This window comes from Lygodium microphyllum, chromosome 17 (genome assembly GCF_053477565.2).
Source record: "Lygodium microphyllum isolate KBCC chromosome 17, Lygodium_microphyllum_v1.1.10, whole genome shotgun sequence".
Lineage (NCBI taxonomy): Eukaryota > Viridiplantae > Streptophyta > Polypodiopsida > Schizaeales > Lygodiaceae > Lygodium > Lygodium microphyllum.
The window spans coordinates 130,592,929-130,611,849 of record NC_141151.1 but is presented as its reverse complement, the minus strand read 5'-3'; the positions used below and the strand labels follow the sequence as shown (position 1 = coordinate 130,611,849).

General features: G+C 40.8%; 1 protein-coding gene across 3 annotated transcripts in view; it reads right to left on the bottom strand.

Annotated features, from left to right (window-relative positions):
• Positions 1-18,921, bottom strand: part of LOC148022348 (uncharacterized) — a 256,949-nt gene that overhangs the window by 128,535 nt on the left and 109,493 nt on the right. For all 3 annotated transcript variants that reach the window (XM_087697971.1, XM_087697969.1, XM_087697970.1), the window contains exons 8-9: positions 17,381-17,526; positions 419-495 (exon numbers count right to left, since the gene is read on the bottom strand). In XM_087697971.1, coding sequence (XP_087554097.1) covers positions 419-495; positions 17,381-17,526 — 223 coding nt within the window. The remainder of the gene's footprint in view (positions 1-418; positions 496-17,380; positions 17,527-18,921) is intronic.

Below are 18,921 nucleotides of genomic sequence, written 5' to 3'. Positions count from 1 at the left end.
CCATTGTAAAGTTGACACAATGAGTCTTGACTGTAAAAATGTTTGTCAGATGTTGATAGAAGCTGCTCTCCTGCAGGAGGTTTTTTTTTTTCTTTTTGGGGGTTTTGTTTTTGGGGGGTCATTTGGGGGTTTGGGCGGCAGGTGGGTGGTGTGGTGCAGGGCTAAACACTAAAAAAATAAGAAAAAAGGCATAACTTGCTAGCACCTGCACCCAAGAGATCGCACCGAGAACGTGACAAGCAGTCTCTATAAAGTCATTTTGTCCTTCTAGCATTTGCAAATTTTATGAAATGGTTCAAAAGTAAGAACCCTGCACTCACACCTCTTGTTCACCTACTTGTGCCTACTAAGAATATGAAAGGACATTACTCTGGACAGTTACTGACACTTCAAAAAAAAAAAAAAAACACTGTATTACCTCAGAAAATGCCTCAATTGGAGTCATCCATGGCTCTTTTTCATGGCAGTTTATGTCCACTTTCTCTAGATCCTTGGCTGCACAGCATGGCAAAAACTAACTGCTATCAATTCCCAAATAATTACTGGAAAGGGTTAAAACAATAAATAGACTCTTCATGTTTTGGCGGTGAAGATATGAGAAATGCAAGGTTGCACTTGGATGTTCTCTTTTGCATTATTATTGTCTTCATCTATAGGGTTTGTAATGTTTTCTTAGCTTGTCAAAAACAAACCAAATTTCCAAGCCATCCCCTTTGATCCTTCACCATTTCCCAAGTCTAGTTGTCACAGAATTGAGAAATGTTTAACTTCTTTCTCTGGAACAATTAACTTGTGCATATGTGACATGCACCAGTGTACATAAAATATGAAACATGCTCTCACAAAAACCCTAGATTCAGCAGTGGGGGACATTGACAAAAGTTGTGGTGGGCAGGTGTTAGTGGGTGCCTAGTGTTAGATCTTGACTGTAGACATTAAATGTGCCCTTGGAAATGATGATTGATGACATGGGACCCAAGGTAAGAGAATTAACGCGCTTAATGCTTTGAACCAAGGTTAATGAAAGTTTGAATACTTTCAAGTCCAAAGGGTTTAGGATTTTAGAAATAAGGATGGGCAGTGGCCAATTCTTGGGCAAGACCAGGAATTTTCAATACATACAATTAATTAATTGCTAGAAATTTAGTTTCTAGAGGTTGAGTATGCATGGGTACTGAACATTTTTCCTCTTTGCACAAACCTCAGGAAGGAAAGGAGAGGAAACGTGCCATGCAAGGTTGGGACAGCCTGTGGGGAGCCAATCTGGGCTGGCTGGCAATCAGAAACACAACATCCAGCCAAGATGACTCCTATTCTATGAAGCTTGGAGGCTATCAAGGATGATTTGAATGTAGGTGAAAGCATTTAGAACCTTTCTAGCAGCAAGAAACAGCTCTTTTGGCACTACACCCTATGAGAGTGCGCAACGGAAGAAGGAACACAAACACAGATAGACTGCAAGAAAAGAAGAAAGAAATTTTAGCTAAGCAAGGAAAGAATGCAGAATACAAGAGGAGAACTGATCAGTTCCTGCAGCATCAACCTTGGGAAACCCCCTTTGAGACACTAGGGGCCACGGAATCCACAGCCACATCACTGAGATGGTCTTCCTCTTAAAGGGATGGGGGGTACAAGGGAACCACCAGAGGAGAGGGTGGCGGATGGGAAGAAACCTATAGAATAGATGGTGCACAAGTGGGAACAAGTGTAGCAATAGACAACTGCCTCGGAGGACCTTGCATAAGATAAAGGAAATGGAACCTATAAAGCCCACTCTCCAGCCAACTTGCCGCGATAAAAGCCCTTGTAGAAGAATCCTCAATACAAACGGCTTGCTCGATGAAGATAACCCAGGTACCAAGCCTAGTAAGGTCATAAAGTGAGACGAATGGAAAGCCCACGTCCCCTGGAACATAAAGGGCCTGTGAAAGGGAGCACAGAGTGCGGTCGGAAAACAAAGGCAAAGTGCCGACACCACAAATAGGCACCGATACAATGTCACCAACAGTGAGGGATTGAACCCTTAGAAGGGCATAGATCCTACAACAAATCACCTCATAGAGTCATATGACTAGAAGCTCTAGTATCAACCAGACAAGGTGTCTCAGAATACAAGGCAACCACTCAAGAACGCTCCTCCAAGTCAACAATATGAAGGAACACTGACTCATGGGTAACCACTAGAGTAGAGAAAGAGAGCTCATATGTTTTAGCTCCATCCTTCTCTCCCGGATGAAGGTGAGGTGACGGTACTTCTTCCAACATTTCTCCTCTAGATGTGTTCCCTTCCCACAATATGGCCATTTAGGCTTCTCCAAATCAAAGTCAAAGCCTAAAGAACTCTCCTGTCATTTAGCCTTCGACTGGCCTTTCTTCTTCTTCCCCCCTCCCAAACATGCAACAAAAGCTTTGGTGGAGATGGATCCACTACCAACCTCTTTGAAGTGCTTGTCATGCTCCAAAACAAGCCAAGCAAGCTCCTTCCATAGAAGCTTCTCATGGATTCTCGATGTAAGAAGACTAGTGTAGAAGACATCAAACTGGGGACATGGTAGCTGAATCAAAAGAATCACAGCTATATCCTCCGACAAGGTCATCCTACCAACGGACGCAAGCTCATCCCTCATATCCTCCAACCTCTTAATATGATCCTTCATGGAAGAAGAATCATCAACAACAGCAAGCATCCGTAATTTCTTCTCGAGAGTAATCTGATGGGAAAATGCCTTCTAATGGTACAAAGAAGCAAGCTTTGTCCATACTTCTGCTACTTCCCGCAACATGCACAGATACACTAGGACAGAATCCCGTAAGCTCATAAAGAGGAAAGATCTAGCTCTAGAGTTGAGCCGATCCCATAAGGCTACACAATCCATCGATGATCCAACAGTGGGATCCTCCATTGGATGGAGAATATGGTGGGTAACAAACTCCCAAAGATCGAAGGTATCAAGGATACATTCCACCTTTACACGGCCAAAGTTGGAACCATCAAGCCAGTCCTCTTAGGGTAAAGAAGGGAGTACATACACCTGAATAGAGGGTGCCATGGATAGCATATAGAGACCAATAGACTGGCCTTCTGTGAGACATGGAGAGAACAAGGAGGGGAGGGTTCCTGAATAAACGGGCTAGGTGACCTTCTTTCTTCACGATCCACATGATAATCTCACCGTTGTTCAAAGGAGTTTGGAGAAGGCTCCTCATCTATATCATCAAAGCCATGAAACTAGTTGTAAGAAATCTTCAGAATCCTACAAGACACCCACAAGAAATTTGCGTTTTGGCAGTAAACAGCCCTGAAAAAAGAGGAAATGGCTATAACATCACAAGGAAGTCAACGTAGCATGTCCGCCTATGGGAGAAATATTGTCGTCTGCACAAAGAAGCCATCACCTTCAAGAAGAAAGCTGTATTTTCAGCAAAATGCTGATGTGAAAAGGCCGCCTGGCAGCTTGGGTTGGTCTGCTACGCAAAAAATTTGACGGACCTAAAATCTAGGGCCAAAATATGACCAACCAGCATTTAATGCTGGTAAGATACCAGAAAATCTCAGAAAATTCGTGGAAAGGGTGGACAATGTCCGACAGGTAAGGCAAACTAGCGAAGATACTTCCTGGGAAATGCACACAAAATCTTGACTAGAGGAGAAAATGCACTAAAAGGCAAAAAACTAACTGCTCTAGGACCTCCTCCGTCAAAACAAGTGACAAACAGGTCAGAGCTCCTACAATCCTTATCTAACTCAAACTGAGGCTCACAGATAGGAGATGCCAAAGCATGACAAACATGACTGCTAACAGAGACAGTAAGCAACCTGATGCAAGGGCTGTTGGAAAGCATATGACTGCTCTTAAAGCTCAAATTCCAGCCAGATTTGAAGATCTCTCTCTCCTATAACAGTAATTAAGGTTTTATCAGTTGTCTTGGGATGTGTGCCAACAAATCTCAGCTGTGCATTAAGGATATTTGATTTCAAATTGGAGCTTCACAGCAGATATGAGCAGGACTAGTCATCTACCGACCACAAGTTGATGGGTATATGCCGAGCTGAACTGAACCAGCCAGGCCAAGCAGCCCCCTAGCTTGTGGAACCCCTGCTTGCTGATGATGTGTGTCAATGGAACCAACATTGACTTTTTGGAAAGATTCTGCTCTGCCTATTAGGTCGCCCGCCTGCAAACCTACTGCCTTCCTCTCACTCAACCGCCTGGCTATCCACTTCTGCATCTGCCCATTGCCTGACCCCTCGTCTTACCCAATTGCCAGCAGCCCACCATTCCGCCCACCACATACATCTGCCTTTTTGCCTGCCCTTCTGCCTGCCAATCCCACCTGCCGCCTTTTCCTGCGCCTTCAGCCTGCCTGCCCACCATTCCCGCACCATCCACCTGATAGCCTGCCTTTCCACGTCCCCCTCAGGCTACCTGCCCACCATTCCCGTACCAACCACCCAACAGCCTGCTTCTGCCGCCCTTTTTAGTCTTGTGTGACCGTAGTTGCTAAGGGTTTTTGAAATGGGAGGTATGAATTGGCTTTAATAGGCTTCATACAAGTTTTGTAAAAGGTTAGAAACAGGTTTCATTCAAGATGGAAAAGAACTATGAGATTTCATATACACATATGATGTGACTCATGTAAGGTAGAAAACATAGATTCATCATGATTCATGATTTCATACAATGAAAATGAAAATTTAACATAGCATGAATGTTTACATGCATTGTGTTCCGTTACTCATGAGCAACATTAGCTTTAAATATATGAAAGGCCATCAATATATACATGCATCATAAACTACTAGTCAAACCAAATTCTTGTAATCAACGCAAATATTCATCACATTGTGTAGAAAGAATTCATGATAAATATTGTTTACAACACTCAAGTTTGAAATGAGTTTCCTAACCTTATGAAACAAGTTTCTTGGCGACTATATGCGCAACCCCCACCCATCCATTTCCACTTCAACATAGGCTCTCCCTTCCATTCATCCTCTCACCATGGATGCATCTTCAACCTCCTGCTCCTCCTCCACCCTTGAAGCCTTTGTAGGACTCCTCACCCTTGAAACCTCCATTGCACCTATTCCCCACAACCCCCACAAGCATTGCCACAGCAAAGCTTGGCTTGAGTCAACCGAGAAGTGTCCATATCACAGACATATGGAGCTAGTGTGTCATCCGAGATTACAATCCATCCTCCACAACCTAGGGGCTCGAGTGTAACCTCCCCACACCAGGGTGGTTCCATACGTTTAGTACGATACATTCAGTACATAAATATGTATGGTATGGAAAGTACACAAAATTTTTAAGAATAAAATGCATTTTTTCGTATGTTCATTAAAAAATACAAATAAAATTATATACAAAATCAGCCTAACACATATAAAATGTGCAGAAGAATGAGGAGAAAGGAGGAGAGGAAGAGGGATTTGGGAAAGGAGGAGGTTGTCATATTGTAATGTCTCCGACATTGGCCCCTCCCTGTGCATGAGAAGGGACTTGTTGGGGACGCAAGGGGGAGAGAGGACCATCAAATTTGCGTTAGGTACCATTAAACACCACTTCTCTAGTGTCACCAACTGACACTTATGGCCAAATGAATGACCTAGGCCAACAACTCGCATCAGATATCACCACCAAGTATTTGTGCAGCATAACTTATAGCAACTTTTGACTTTGACATCCCATTAACATGAGGTTTCAAAAATACATATCCTCATGAGAATTATCCTCTGGCACATTACCATGAAAAGGCCTCAAGTCCCGAGCTCGTAGATTTACTCTTACCCCAGTTATACCTCACATGTGCAACTTTTACTTAACCATGTGATTAAAAATTAATCCACATGTTAAGTGAGGTTTCAAAAATACATATCCTCATGAGAATTATCCTCTGGCACATCACCATGAAAAGGCCTCAACAAATTGACATGAAAGTCATTGTGTGTCCACCAATGTGGATGTAATTTCAGCCGATATGCCACATCGTTGATCTTCTCCAAGATCTCGAAGGGCCCATAGTATCTCATACTCAACTTCGAATACAATCTTTCTCTTCCTTTCATCTTTTTCAGCCTTGCCTTTTCAAAACACAGCAATACATAATCACCCTCTGCAAATTGCAAAGTACGTGTGTGGTGATCAACTGCCCTCTTTTGCTTTTCTTGCGATCTCTGAAGTGCATATTTTATCTTTGCATAGGCTACATCTAAGTTTTCCACATAGCGATCAGCCTCAAGGATCTTATCCTTATTTTGCAGAATAGGTGGTACCTTCTTGTCACCCTTAACCATCTCAAATGGAGCTTTGCCCATAGAACTATGCACTATATTATTGTAAGCAAACTCAACCAAGGGCAACTATTGCTCCACTTTGTCTTGTGGTTTGAAACATAGCACCTCAAAAGATCTAACACTGTCGAATTTGCTTCCTCAAACTGAGCATCTATCTACGGATGGAAGGATCATGAGAATTTTAACGTGGTACCCATATTCTCAAACAACCCCTTCCAAAATAAATTGGTTATCTGAGGGTCTCGATCAGTAATGATCGACTCAGGCATACCAAGATACTTAAAGATGTGCTACAAAAACAATCATGCCACATGATCAGCCTTTATTTTCTTCCTCACTGGAATGAAATGGACTTGTTTGCTAAACCTGCAAATGATAGTCCATATCCCATCATTCCTTGGTGGTGTCTTAGGAAGCTCAAAAATAAAGTCCATTGCAATACTCTGCCAAGGCTTATCTTGAATAGGCAAGGGCTACAACAAACTCCGTATCTTTTGCCTATCATGCTTTACCTTTTGGCATATGATGCATGTCTTAATAAATTGTTCTACATCATGCCTCAAAGTTAGCTAATTAAAAAAAATGCCCCACTGCCTTGACTATGGCATCAATACCTCGGTGTCCTGTATACAAAGGAGCATGACTTTAAGTGATAACTCTAGGTCTTAACTGCTTTGTGACACACAGTCGTCCATGCATTATCAAAAGTCCATCTCTTACCACAAAGTGTTTATGCCTTTGGCCATTGCAGAGCTGATCATAAACATTAGCAAAGTCCGAATTAGCAACATATTTCTCTTTCATGGCATCCAACTCAGTGTGATAAACCATGCTGACAGCTGAAATTTGTGGCTTACGTGACAGTGCATCAACCACAACATTCTTTTTACCATCAATATATACAATCTGAAAATGAAACATAGAGAGAAAATTTGCTTATCTCATATACTTCTCTGACAACTTTGTCTGCATCAAAAAATACCTCAAAGTTTGATGGTCTATTTGCACTGTAAATCAAACCCCAACAAATAATGTTTCCATGTGGACAGTGCATGAATTACAACCAAGAGCTCTTTCTCATAGCCCTGCGAATTCTTTTCTACACAGTGGAGAATTCAGCTCTCATAAGCCACAACTCGGCCATCTTGCATAAGAACAACCCCAATGTTGTTACCACATGCATCACATTGAACTATGAATGACTTCCTTAGATCGAGCAACACAAGCACAGGATTTGCAATCATCTTTTCCTTCAACTTTTCAATTGTTGAAATTTCCACTGTTATCCATCTAAATGGCAATCCTTCTTCTACAAGGCATATAATGGAGATGCAATTTCAACAAATCTACGTAACAGCGGACAACTTATGGCAACAGCGGAATATTACATCCTTCCCCCCTTAAGGAATCAAGATGTCCTCATCTCGAGAGGAATTAGAGATATTGTTGGTTGAGAGTACTCTCGTCAATCCATGTGGCATTCTCTTCTGGGTAGTCTTTCCACTAGATGAGATACTCTTTAAAGGCTCTACTCGTCAATCTTTTTTCCTAAGTGTATAGGATTCTATCTGGCTAGAGCTCAAGGACTCCTTGGCTTGGGCATTACAACTTGTTGATTATTGAGTACATGGCTAGGATTGGATACATATTTCTTTAGTAGGCTAACATGGAACCATTCCTATCACGTAAATCTCTCAGGAATTGGTTCCAGATCTGCTCCTGAATCAAGAAATTATTTTCTTGAAACTGTCATAACATCATCGATCCAAGGAAAGCAATTCCTTGTAGCTGCGTATCTCAACAACTTGTAGATGATGTCACCTGCTATTGATTAGTCTTCTCCTGCCCTTGGCTACCTCAAAAGGTCCTCCAATGGGTGCAAATGAGACCAGTAGCATCCCCTCCCTCTCTCTTGCAGAGACTGAATATACTAAAATGCCTTTCTCTAGCCTATAAAGATGTTTTTCAATCTTGTATGAGAATTTTTGACAAATGTCAACCTTTCCAAATAACTTTTCTAGCATTATCCATAATTAAATATTAATTTCAATCTTTAAATACTAAAAATTAATCTTATAATTATTTTGGTGCCCTAAATAATAATCTGACTGGCCAATAATTAAATTGGCTAGGCACCTTTCATTTTGGAGTGTCTCTATGCCATCTTTGACCATCAGATTAGTATTAGGTACCATTAAACGCCACTTCTCTAGTATCACCAACTGACACTTATGGCCAGATGAATGACCTAGGCTAACAACTAGCATCAGATATCACCAAGTACTTCCGCAGTATAACTTATAGCAACTTTTGTTCCTAACATCTCAATTTTTTCTGAAGTCTTGGACTTATAGATTTACTCTAACTCCAATCACACCTCATATGTGTAGCATTTACTTAACCATGTGATTAAAAATTAATCCACATGTTAAGCAAGATTTTAAAAATACATATCATCATTACACTCTCAATAACCACAAGTGTCTCCTCTATATTTATTTCTATTGTCCTTGATTGAATATAAAGTCAAGTCAAGATTATGATAGTCATATAGTCATAGAATATCATTTCTCATAATCGTATGTTAGTATACAAGCCTCTTACTATTGCATCGAATTGAAGGGTGTCCATGAAGTTGAAGCATAAGAAGTTGTGCATAAAAATTACCTTGTAAAGTAGTGGCTCATATTGCTACAGTGTAGCAAAGTTGGTCATCTTATAGAAAAATTTAGTGACATGGGAAAAGGTAGAATAGAAAATCATCTCGATAGACCACTAAATCATACCACTAGGGTTGTCTTAGAACGGGTATGAGACACGTGGTATTAGAGCAAAACAAACAAAGTTAGCAATACACTATGCCTATGTTGCCTTAACATTTTTACTTGTAATTTTAAGAGCAAAATAAATTGAAACTATCCTAATGAAATCGTTTAAATGATATGATTTTGATTATTAGGTGCACTCTATTAACATGGATGCTAAGCTACAAGAAAAGGGATTCTTCTTGAACCAAGTCAAGCTGCTTGAGTTCACGTGGAAAGGATCCATTGTTGAGAGTGATGCTGAAATTTGGATCGAAACCCTTGAAGACTATTTTGATGTGGTAGGAATAAGTGCAGCTAACAAGGCCGTTATTGCCAGGTTGAAACTCATAGGTAAGGCTTGCTTATGGTGGAAACAATGATGCCGAGATAATGTTACCACCGAAAAACTTGTAAGTTGGAAAGATATCAAGAAGGCCGTAAGATAGAGATACTTGCCGCCTTCCTATCGCACCATCAAGATGAATGAGTTCTTCTCCTTGCACCAACTAGAATTAATCTTGGAGACTTATTATTTCTTGTTCATGACACTACACAAATATGCACCGTCTATGGATATTACCTAGCAAGTGGCCGAATTCTACCACGGACTGAATGAACCACTTGACACCCATCTAGAATCCCTAAGGCAACTGACTTGCAAGATACCCTTATACGAGCCAGAGCTTTGCTCACGTCTAATGGAGACAAACTTCTCAAAGAACTACTTTCTAGTGGAGTTTGAAGAAGATTATGATGATCCAAAGGACACAAGGAAGAAGTGTCATGGGTACGGCAAGATAGGGGACATCTGAAAGCAATGCCTCAATCATTTGCTCCCTTTGCAATGAGCTAGGACATATCCAAGCCGACTGTCTTGAATTGGATCAAGAAGATGAGGAACCAGTAACAAAGTGAAGCCACACAAGTATAGAATTTGACTCCCCTTATGAGTTGGATAATGATAAAGGCCTAGATCCCATTGAACTCTTTGAAGATAATTAGAAATCCTATATGTATTAAATTTGAACTAATTCCATATTTTTGTAATGTAACTAAATCATAATACATTGCAATAAATTTTCCCTTGACATCATTAGGTTATCTTGAAGTTACATACTTGTGCATAATTATAGTGCAACGGAAACATGGTGGGTCCTAACCCACAAGCATAGTAGAAGAAAACAAGAGAAGAACATGAGGAGGAAAAGAGGAGAAGAAGAGGAGGAGAGGGAAGGAGAGGAAGAGTAAGAGGAGAAGAGGAGGAGGAACAGGAAAAAGAGAAGAGTAGAAGAAGCAAGGAGAAGAAGAAGAAAGATGAAGTAGGAGAAAAGAGAAGAAGAAGAAGAGAAGTAGGGGAAGAGCAAAAGGAACAAAGGAAAAGAGAAGGGGGAGAGAGAGAAGAGGCAAGGCATATAGGGAGAGAGGGAGAGAATAGAGAAAGACAAATCAAAGATTAGGAAAAAAGAGAGATCGATTCAATGTTTTAGACTCCCATCACTCTAGCAAGGAATGATTTGAAGAACAACATACTCGTATACTACAACTGCTGAAACTTTGGGAGGTCGAGTTGGGAGCATCATCCAATCTTGGAAGGAGTCGAGAAGCTAAAAGACAGCTTTGTTTCGACCCTACTAATCCACGAGGTGAGTACATCAAGACCTTGACTCGCAAGGACCAAAGGTGCCTCCTCTATATTCCTTTCCATTACCCTTGGTTGGGACCACCAAAGGAGTCTTTTGTTACCAATTTCATTCGAAGATTTTTTTGGTGAGATAGCTTGGGACATATTACAAATCTGTTTGGATGGTGAAAGGGATAAATTCTACTATTTTGAAGGCTTTAATTGCTTTTATCATAGCCAAATTTTCCCTTTGATATGATGGATAATTTTGTTGTGTTTTGTTAAAGATTCCTAAGCCATAACAGCAAATGTGCAATTGAGGTGGTCTTACGCTTTTGTCTTCTTCACACAAAATAGCACCCCATCCATAATTAGATGCATTTGTAAAGAGGACTAAAGGAAGTCTAGCAGGCAGATAAAGAGGAGGAAGGTTTTTAATTAATTTTTAGATTTATTGTAGAGCCATGGTGTGCAGAGGTTTCCAAAGGAAATGGCCTTTCCTTAATAGGGGGTAAAGGTCTTTGGTATAGAGTGTTAAATTTGGAGTTGTTGAGTTTAGCCAATTTAAACAACCCAATTATTATTGTAGTTGTTTGGCAAAAGCGGCCACTGAGGAAAACTCCAATACTTTTGTTAAGACATGGTCTTGCAATTCAATGATTCCATGATGGATCCGTAGACCTAAAAATTCTACAAAAGTTGTGAACATGATTGATTTGGTTTGAGATAACACCATACCTACATCCTCATCTGCTTTGGCAAACTGATAAAGATGTTGGATATGTTCTTGGATGGTTTCATAAAAGACCAAAATATCATCAATATACACCAAGCAAAATGAACATTTAGAAAGAACTGAATCGGTCCATCCTTGGAAATATGTAGAAGCGGTCTTGATCCCGAACAAAAGAACAGTCCATTGGTAGTGTCCACGGGGTACATAGGAAGTTGTTTTATAGCAATCCTCTTGTTTGATGGGGAGTTGCCAAAAGCCCAATTTAAGATCAAATTTGCTAAAGATTTTAGCTTTCTTGATCCTTTTAATTAGAACATCTTTCAAGGGAATGGGATGACCATGGCCAATTAGATAAGCATTTAAGGGCTTATAATTAATCACCAATCTTTTCCTTCCTCATTTCTGTTCTGAGTGCTTATTTACATAGAAAGCTTGACAAGACCAAGAAGAATTGATTGGTTCAATTAACCCTCTAGTGAGTAGAGTCTGAATTTCTTGTTTGCATACTTCAAGATCTTCTTTCATCACTGATTCTTCTTTCATCCCTAGGTGTACTACTTTGGTGGGAGTGGCATTAGCTTTGAGAGGTAATGCAATAGCATAAGCAATCCTTTTCTCCTGAAACATGAAAGAGTCTTCATGCATGAAAAAGCGGAGATGAGAAGTAATTTTCTTAATGTTTGTTGCATGACTTTTCAGTTCTTGTTGTAGCCATTGTTTTGTAGCTTGAATCTTTTGTTGGTGAGGGAGCTCAAAATTAGAATAGATACTTCTCCCAATTTTAGTGAGCAAAGTGATGTCTGCCTTTTTTTCCAAGATAAGATGCAGTAGAATGCTCTTGCCAAAATGTAGAAGGCACCAAATGCTGAAAGATATCAGTTCTAAGAAGCAAGTCATGCCACATCTGTTTCATGAGTTGTATTTCTATAGGGACTTTGATATGACTCAGATGAGGATAGTCTTGAGTTGCACGGATTAAAGTCACCCTTTTATTGTTGGACAACTCTACTATAATGGGATTGGACACTTGGATACAGTCAGGAGGAAATAATTCATATGGAGCAATAGTTAGCCTTGAACCTGTATCTAATAAAGCATCTACATATAGAGAAAACTTGGGCATGTTTTTGAGTTGTACACAAATCATAGGAATATGTCCACCTGTTATTAAGGGATTGACTCTGTGTGTCACATGTTTGGTAGATGTCAATCTAATCTGATTGACTGGTGTAGGTCCAAGATCTACCATTGTACCTTGTGTTTGTAATTCTACTAACACATCAGTAGAATTTTGTGTAATTTGCTTTTGACTTCAAAGGACTTTGCATAATGAATGTAGCTCTTGTTGCATTTGCTAAAAAGCTTGTACCATATCTGTATTTTCACATTGGACCTCCTGGATGGGTTGTTGTAAAGATGGTTGACGACGGGTACTTGGTCCGGCGTCACTTGGGCCAGCTTCAGCACTTGTATCCATCACTGAAGAGAGAGAGGGGCAATAGATCTATTGAATATCATAGAAAATAGATTCACGCTCATACTCATCTTCTTTAATCCAATTATTATTTCCTTTATCTTAGGCAGGATTCACAGTGGAATGTACATTAAAGAAACCAAGAGATAGAGAAGGGAAATGAGAACCCCAACCTTTCTGTAGTCGCTCGGTAGAAAAAATATCCAGTCAAAAACAGGAATGGGAAGTGCCACTTGGGCAGGCTTCAGCACTTGTAACCATCACTTGAGAGAGAGAGGGATAGTCGATTTGTTGAATCTCATAGACAATAGATTCAAGATCATACTCATCTTTTTCAATGAGCAGGCACGTCACAAATATGTATGAATAAAACTTGAAAGTGAGAGAGGGAGAGGGATAAGGAGGAAAAGGGAGAAGGATAGCGGCTTGAAAGTTGAGCTCAAGAGAGGAGATTGATGAAGATAGAGGCTCATTTTTGTGGTGAGATGGGGCAAGGGGGCTGCCCATTTATAAGGGCTAAGGTGAGGGAGAAGAGAAGAGGAGAAGAAGAGGGGGCTGCCCTTTTTTTTTTGTTACAGTTCGAACGCATACAAACCGTACAGTATTATACCAAATGACTGCATGGTACAATACCGTGTATACACACGGAATGCAACCCTGTCCCACACAAATACGACCAATGCCTTTGCCCCCATTCTCTTCACCCCAAACATAGAGCCAACAATCAAGGACATAGTGATACCCCTTGAGGTGTCTTCTTTGGCCTCCAAAACGGTTAGAGATAGATTGCAATAGTGCTACAAATAGTTGTCCCGCATCCCATAGAGATAGTGACACCAATGACACCAGGAACCCATCACAAGATTCAATAGACTGCAAACACACCACCATTTCCGAGCCTCCTTGTTTACCAAGCAAAGATCTAAAAGTTGATCTCATCTCAAGCCCTCAACACCTAGTAGGTGGGGAAAGCTAAGCAAGCCCAACCGCGAGCTAGAGTCAAAGGACTCAAACACATACTCTGAGGACTTCCCCCCATCACACATTATGGCAAAGCGAGCAAAGAGGAGAGATGATAGGGTGTATGCCAAGAGGCAATAGAGACAAGAGTGGGTTGCAAAGCCACACTGCCACACTATTCTCAGAGGCTAAGATGCACCCCATGAGGATACTCTCATGGAATGTATGAGGCTTCCAAGAAGAACACTTCAGGCAAAGCGAGAGATTCATGAGGCAAGATTTGCATAGAGCATTAGAGAAGGGATCAATTGATTTTCTCATGCCGCAAGAGCACTACCTCTCGATAGAGAAGATATTGACATGTTGCGAGAAGTTATTGCTTAAGCTATCATTGTCAAGTATGATACAATAAAATAAGGGTACTAAGTGGTACCTTAACATTTTTAAAGGTAAGGTACAATATAATTACATTATTTTCTCTTGAAAGCTACTTAAAACCTAACTTTTTAGAGGAAAAGAAGATACAAAACTTATTTGAATCTCAAACAGCATAGTCCCATGACAAAATCAGATTAATATAAAAAGCATTTAACTCATCCCAAAGTGCAAGACCGAAAAAGAAGGTTGGTACCTTATGGTACTCATACCCAAGGTATAGTGCCCATAGTACAACATAGAATGTGTCAAAAAAAGGTATTCTCGCCCATAGTACGACATAGAATGTGTCAAAAAAAGGTATTCTCCAATATCATATTAAGAAAAGTGATAGGATGGTATCCACTCATACCATATGAAAGGGACTGTAGGGTTTGCGGGGAGAAGCAGAGAGTATACAACAAATACTGAGAGAAGAAAAACTCAGAAACTCTAAAGAAAAGAGTGGAGAAGTGATAAATGATGAATACAAAATCATGCTAAATAGATCAAGCTGATACAGTGGAGGCAAAACTCCAAGATAAATGCAATGTCCTGGCTGAATGGGTGGCAGTATCCATAGGGAAACTGCACTATGAAGGGAATGAAAAGCAGTCCTCCTAGCAATACGGTATCGAAGGTAATGTTGAATGGTGAAGGAAAGGACAGCCAGCTGTACAGGGAGTAAAATGCAATCCTCAAGGGCCATTGACATCAAGGAAGAAGATCACTGACAACAATCGCATACTCCGGAGGGTGGTCACCAACAGAGCAGCCTGCCAGATGCTGAAACACAGCCACAGAATGGGCAGACTACAGTATGCAGCCTACAAAGGGTAGCAGGTGCCTACCAAAGCTTTTGCGGATGGCAAGAAGGGTCCAGATGGAGGGCAGCTAGACAATGTCACCTGAAGCCAAAACACAGCCTATGATGAAGAAGATCAGGCTGCTTGACAACAAGGGGAAGCACCCCTTAGAGGCAGTATTTCAGTCAATAACTTGCTTACAGAGGAGATGGGAGCTGCCTAAATATAGATATCTGTGATTGGCATTGACTTCCTACGGATAATTAGCAAAGAGTGGGGATCCACGTTGTTGGTGTGTAGAGATGCAATCGTGTTATGGAATACACAGATTAGAGATGGATGCACTCCCACCACTATAGTATAGTTTGGATTACCCATACAGAGCGAAATCAACTTATCACGTGTGAAGATTGATACACATTATACATGGGTGCATACCCTAGATCCCCTCAGCACAAAGATGGACTACTACCAACACCAATTCTTACACGTCTCAACAAAGGGATTCATTGTCAAGCCAATGTACATGGATGTCCATCTTTCCTATGGATACATAGTGCTATTGGACAAATACAGACATCATCACACCAGCTCAAGACTGAGGACACTACACACGTCCAAGTATGCATGCATTTGCAAATTATGCTACTAGAAGTGGAGTCTAAGGAGAACTTTAGTTGCAAATGTACTATGTATTATGAGATCAAAGGAAGATTTCATTGCCTTTTCTGGGAAGGGTTTGGGCCTCTCCATAGGGTAATGGAATACAAGAACTAGATCTCTCTAGGACTGTTCTTTACTGCAGCTTTGAGCATACAGAGAGAGACTTCAAAGGAGCAAGACAAAGATAAAGCCAGAACCAAAGGCAGCCACACTCCAGAGAGCACAGCACCCATCAACCTGTCATAGTACCCAACATCCTTACCTTTGGCAAATTCAAGAGATCATTGCTTGCCATCCAAGACGAGCATCTCCTCTTAGTGGATTCAATGACTTGGACCACCCCACAACAAATATTCTTGGCTGGAGGACAGTATCTTGTTTTAAGAGAGTCCTATTGATCAAGGTAGGATCCTACAAGTCTGCTAAAGGATCATCAAGAGATCATTTTGTACATGATGGTAGCATATACTTGCAATTGTCATAGCTAGTCCTTTTTCATTTTTATTGTGGTTCTCAAGTCGAGATGACATTGTCAAATGTACTTATTTCTTTGTCTCATAGGCCATTTTCGCCTCCCTCCCTCTCTCCCTCCAACTATTTTCACATTCTTCAAGGCCATAGAATGGGCCCATGACAAAGTTCATGGGATTGCAATCATACTTCTAGATTCTTAGAAAGCTTACAACGAGGTTCACAAGGACTGTCAGCCATAGCAACATGGAATGGCCAGTTTTGGGTCCCCCATCCCATTCCCCGTTCCTATTCCCTGTTCCATGCCTATTCCATGTAACTATATAGCCACATGGCATGGCAAATCATGGCATTCCCCATTCCTGTTTCCCGTTTCATGTTGCTATGCTGTCAGCACTTTACAGGTCAGCTAGCTCTAGGGTCATCACAGGCAGATGAAAGGGAGAGGAGCTCTCCTAGAGAGGTCAGGTAGGTAGTGCTGCCACCTATCCCCTACCTCTTACTTATGTTTGCCAACATAATACACACTTCCTTCACTCAAAGGCCATGAGGCTGAGGGGCCTGAGGTTGGCAATGAGGACTGAAACAGAGTAGATGGACTTTAAAGAGTATGCAGATTAAACATCCCCATACATCAAGGATGACCTCTGCAAGAGATGGGAGAGGTCACAGGATGATTATGAGCACGAGGAGAAAAAGAGACACTTTTCTTAGCATTTGGGATACATGCACCTTCTTCCATCCAGAGTCACACATGGTTTAAGCATTACAGACCACCTGAGTGGCTGTTCACCCAGTTCTTGTTTGTACCATTGGAGACCTTTGTACAGCCATTTGGAATTTGTCTATTGTCCAGGAATAGATTTCTCTTTTCACTAGAAAAGGATAATGCCGCATCAGCAATCTCTACATCATCTGGCCCCCACCCATTCAATCATATCTCTCACTGTCCTCCAAATCATAGGCCGTAATGGCTGAAGTTGCTGTAACCAACAGCTTTCTACATGAGGAGTTCAGCCCCTTAAAAACATCACTAATATAACGAAACAATATTTATAAAAGTCCAGAAAACACTGCTGATTATAGGATCACAAACATTTTCACCTTTGAATAGGCTCACTACTTACCATCACAAATAATCAAGCCACTTGTTTTTCTTTTTGAGCTACCTCCTCCCCTCTTCCCACCCAATTCAAAAAATACTCCAATTTTTTCTGGCCATGCTTGCGATATGCAGTTTATCTGGCCTTGCTGACCGAATCTTGGAATTGACCTGGTACAAATATCAGAACAACTTAAGAGAAAAACACAAACATTTGGAGTTTACCTATATAAATAAGTATAAAATCAAGTGGTGCAATTATATAACTGCAATACCTCAATGGATTGAACTAATACAGACAAACATGGAAATTGTTTTTCCTCTCAAGGAAACTTACATCTACGCATGCTATTAGAAGCTGTATTTTTTGTCAGGCTCTTGCTGTTTCTACATCTAGCCAAATGTATTGACCAATAACCTTCTATATGTATGGTTTTGTTTTCCTGAAGGATGCCACATCCATTTTATGGGGCTTACAGCTTTGCTAAATGTGAATAACAACTGCTGCAGCTGATTCAAAACCACTAAAATGTTAACAAGCTTCAAGTGTAGATGCCTATGCTAAGCACTTCAAAATGCACAACTTCTCAAAGCATAATTTTTTCTTGCTCCCTGAAACATTCCTCGCTTTGCACTGTGGTTGTTCCAGCCACTGGATGTGGCAATTTGTATCCAACTCTCCACTTACATAGTGTGAAATGGAAAAGCCCTCTGATGTAATGTTCTCCAATGGAAAACCCCCCATAAAAGAGTCATGAAAAATAAGTCTCTGCTCTCCAAAGGCAAAGAACATGTAAAATAAGTCCTCCAAATTATCAGCAAACAAAGAATAGGGATCCTCCTGCATAAGATTGAGGAAGTCCTCAATAATAGAATCAAAAGAAGGAATCGAGTCCTCTAACTTATCATCAGCAGAAGGAAATCAATCTCTAAATCAAGATGCACAATATCGTCATAAAGATCATCCTCCAAGGAAAGCTGAAGCATTAGTGACCGAAAAATTAAAAGAGGAGTGGGAAGTGGAATTGAGCACAAAAAGATTATGCAAGCCAGGATCATGGTGCAAAATGTCAATATCTCTTGCTACTTGAGACATTCCTCACTTTGCAGTCTGGCTGTTCCAGCCACCAGATGTAAAGATTTGTACCCAAGTCCCCACTTACATAGCCGGACATGGAAGGGTCCTCAAACATAAAGCTCTCTAATGAAATCTCCTCCATGAAAGAGCCTGTGGGTCCCCTCTCTAAAGGTAAAGACCATGTCCAATAAGTCCTCCAAACTATCAGCAAACAAAGGAAAGGGATGCTCCTGAATATGATTAAGGAACTCCTCAATAGTAGAGTCAGCAGAGAGAATCATCTTCTCTAACATAACACCAGCGGAAGGAAACCAACCATTAAAACAAGATCCACAAAAATCATCCTCAAAGAAAACTGAATCGTGAGTGACTAAAGAAACAGAAATCGGATTGGGAAGAGTAGAATTGAGCAGGAAAAGATCATGCAAGTGGAGATCATGGTGAATTAGCTCAAACAAAGGATCCAAGGACCTGCTTAATGAAAAGGG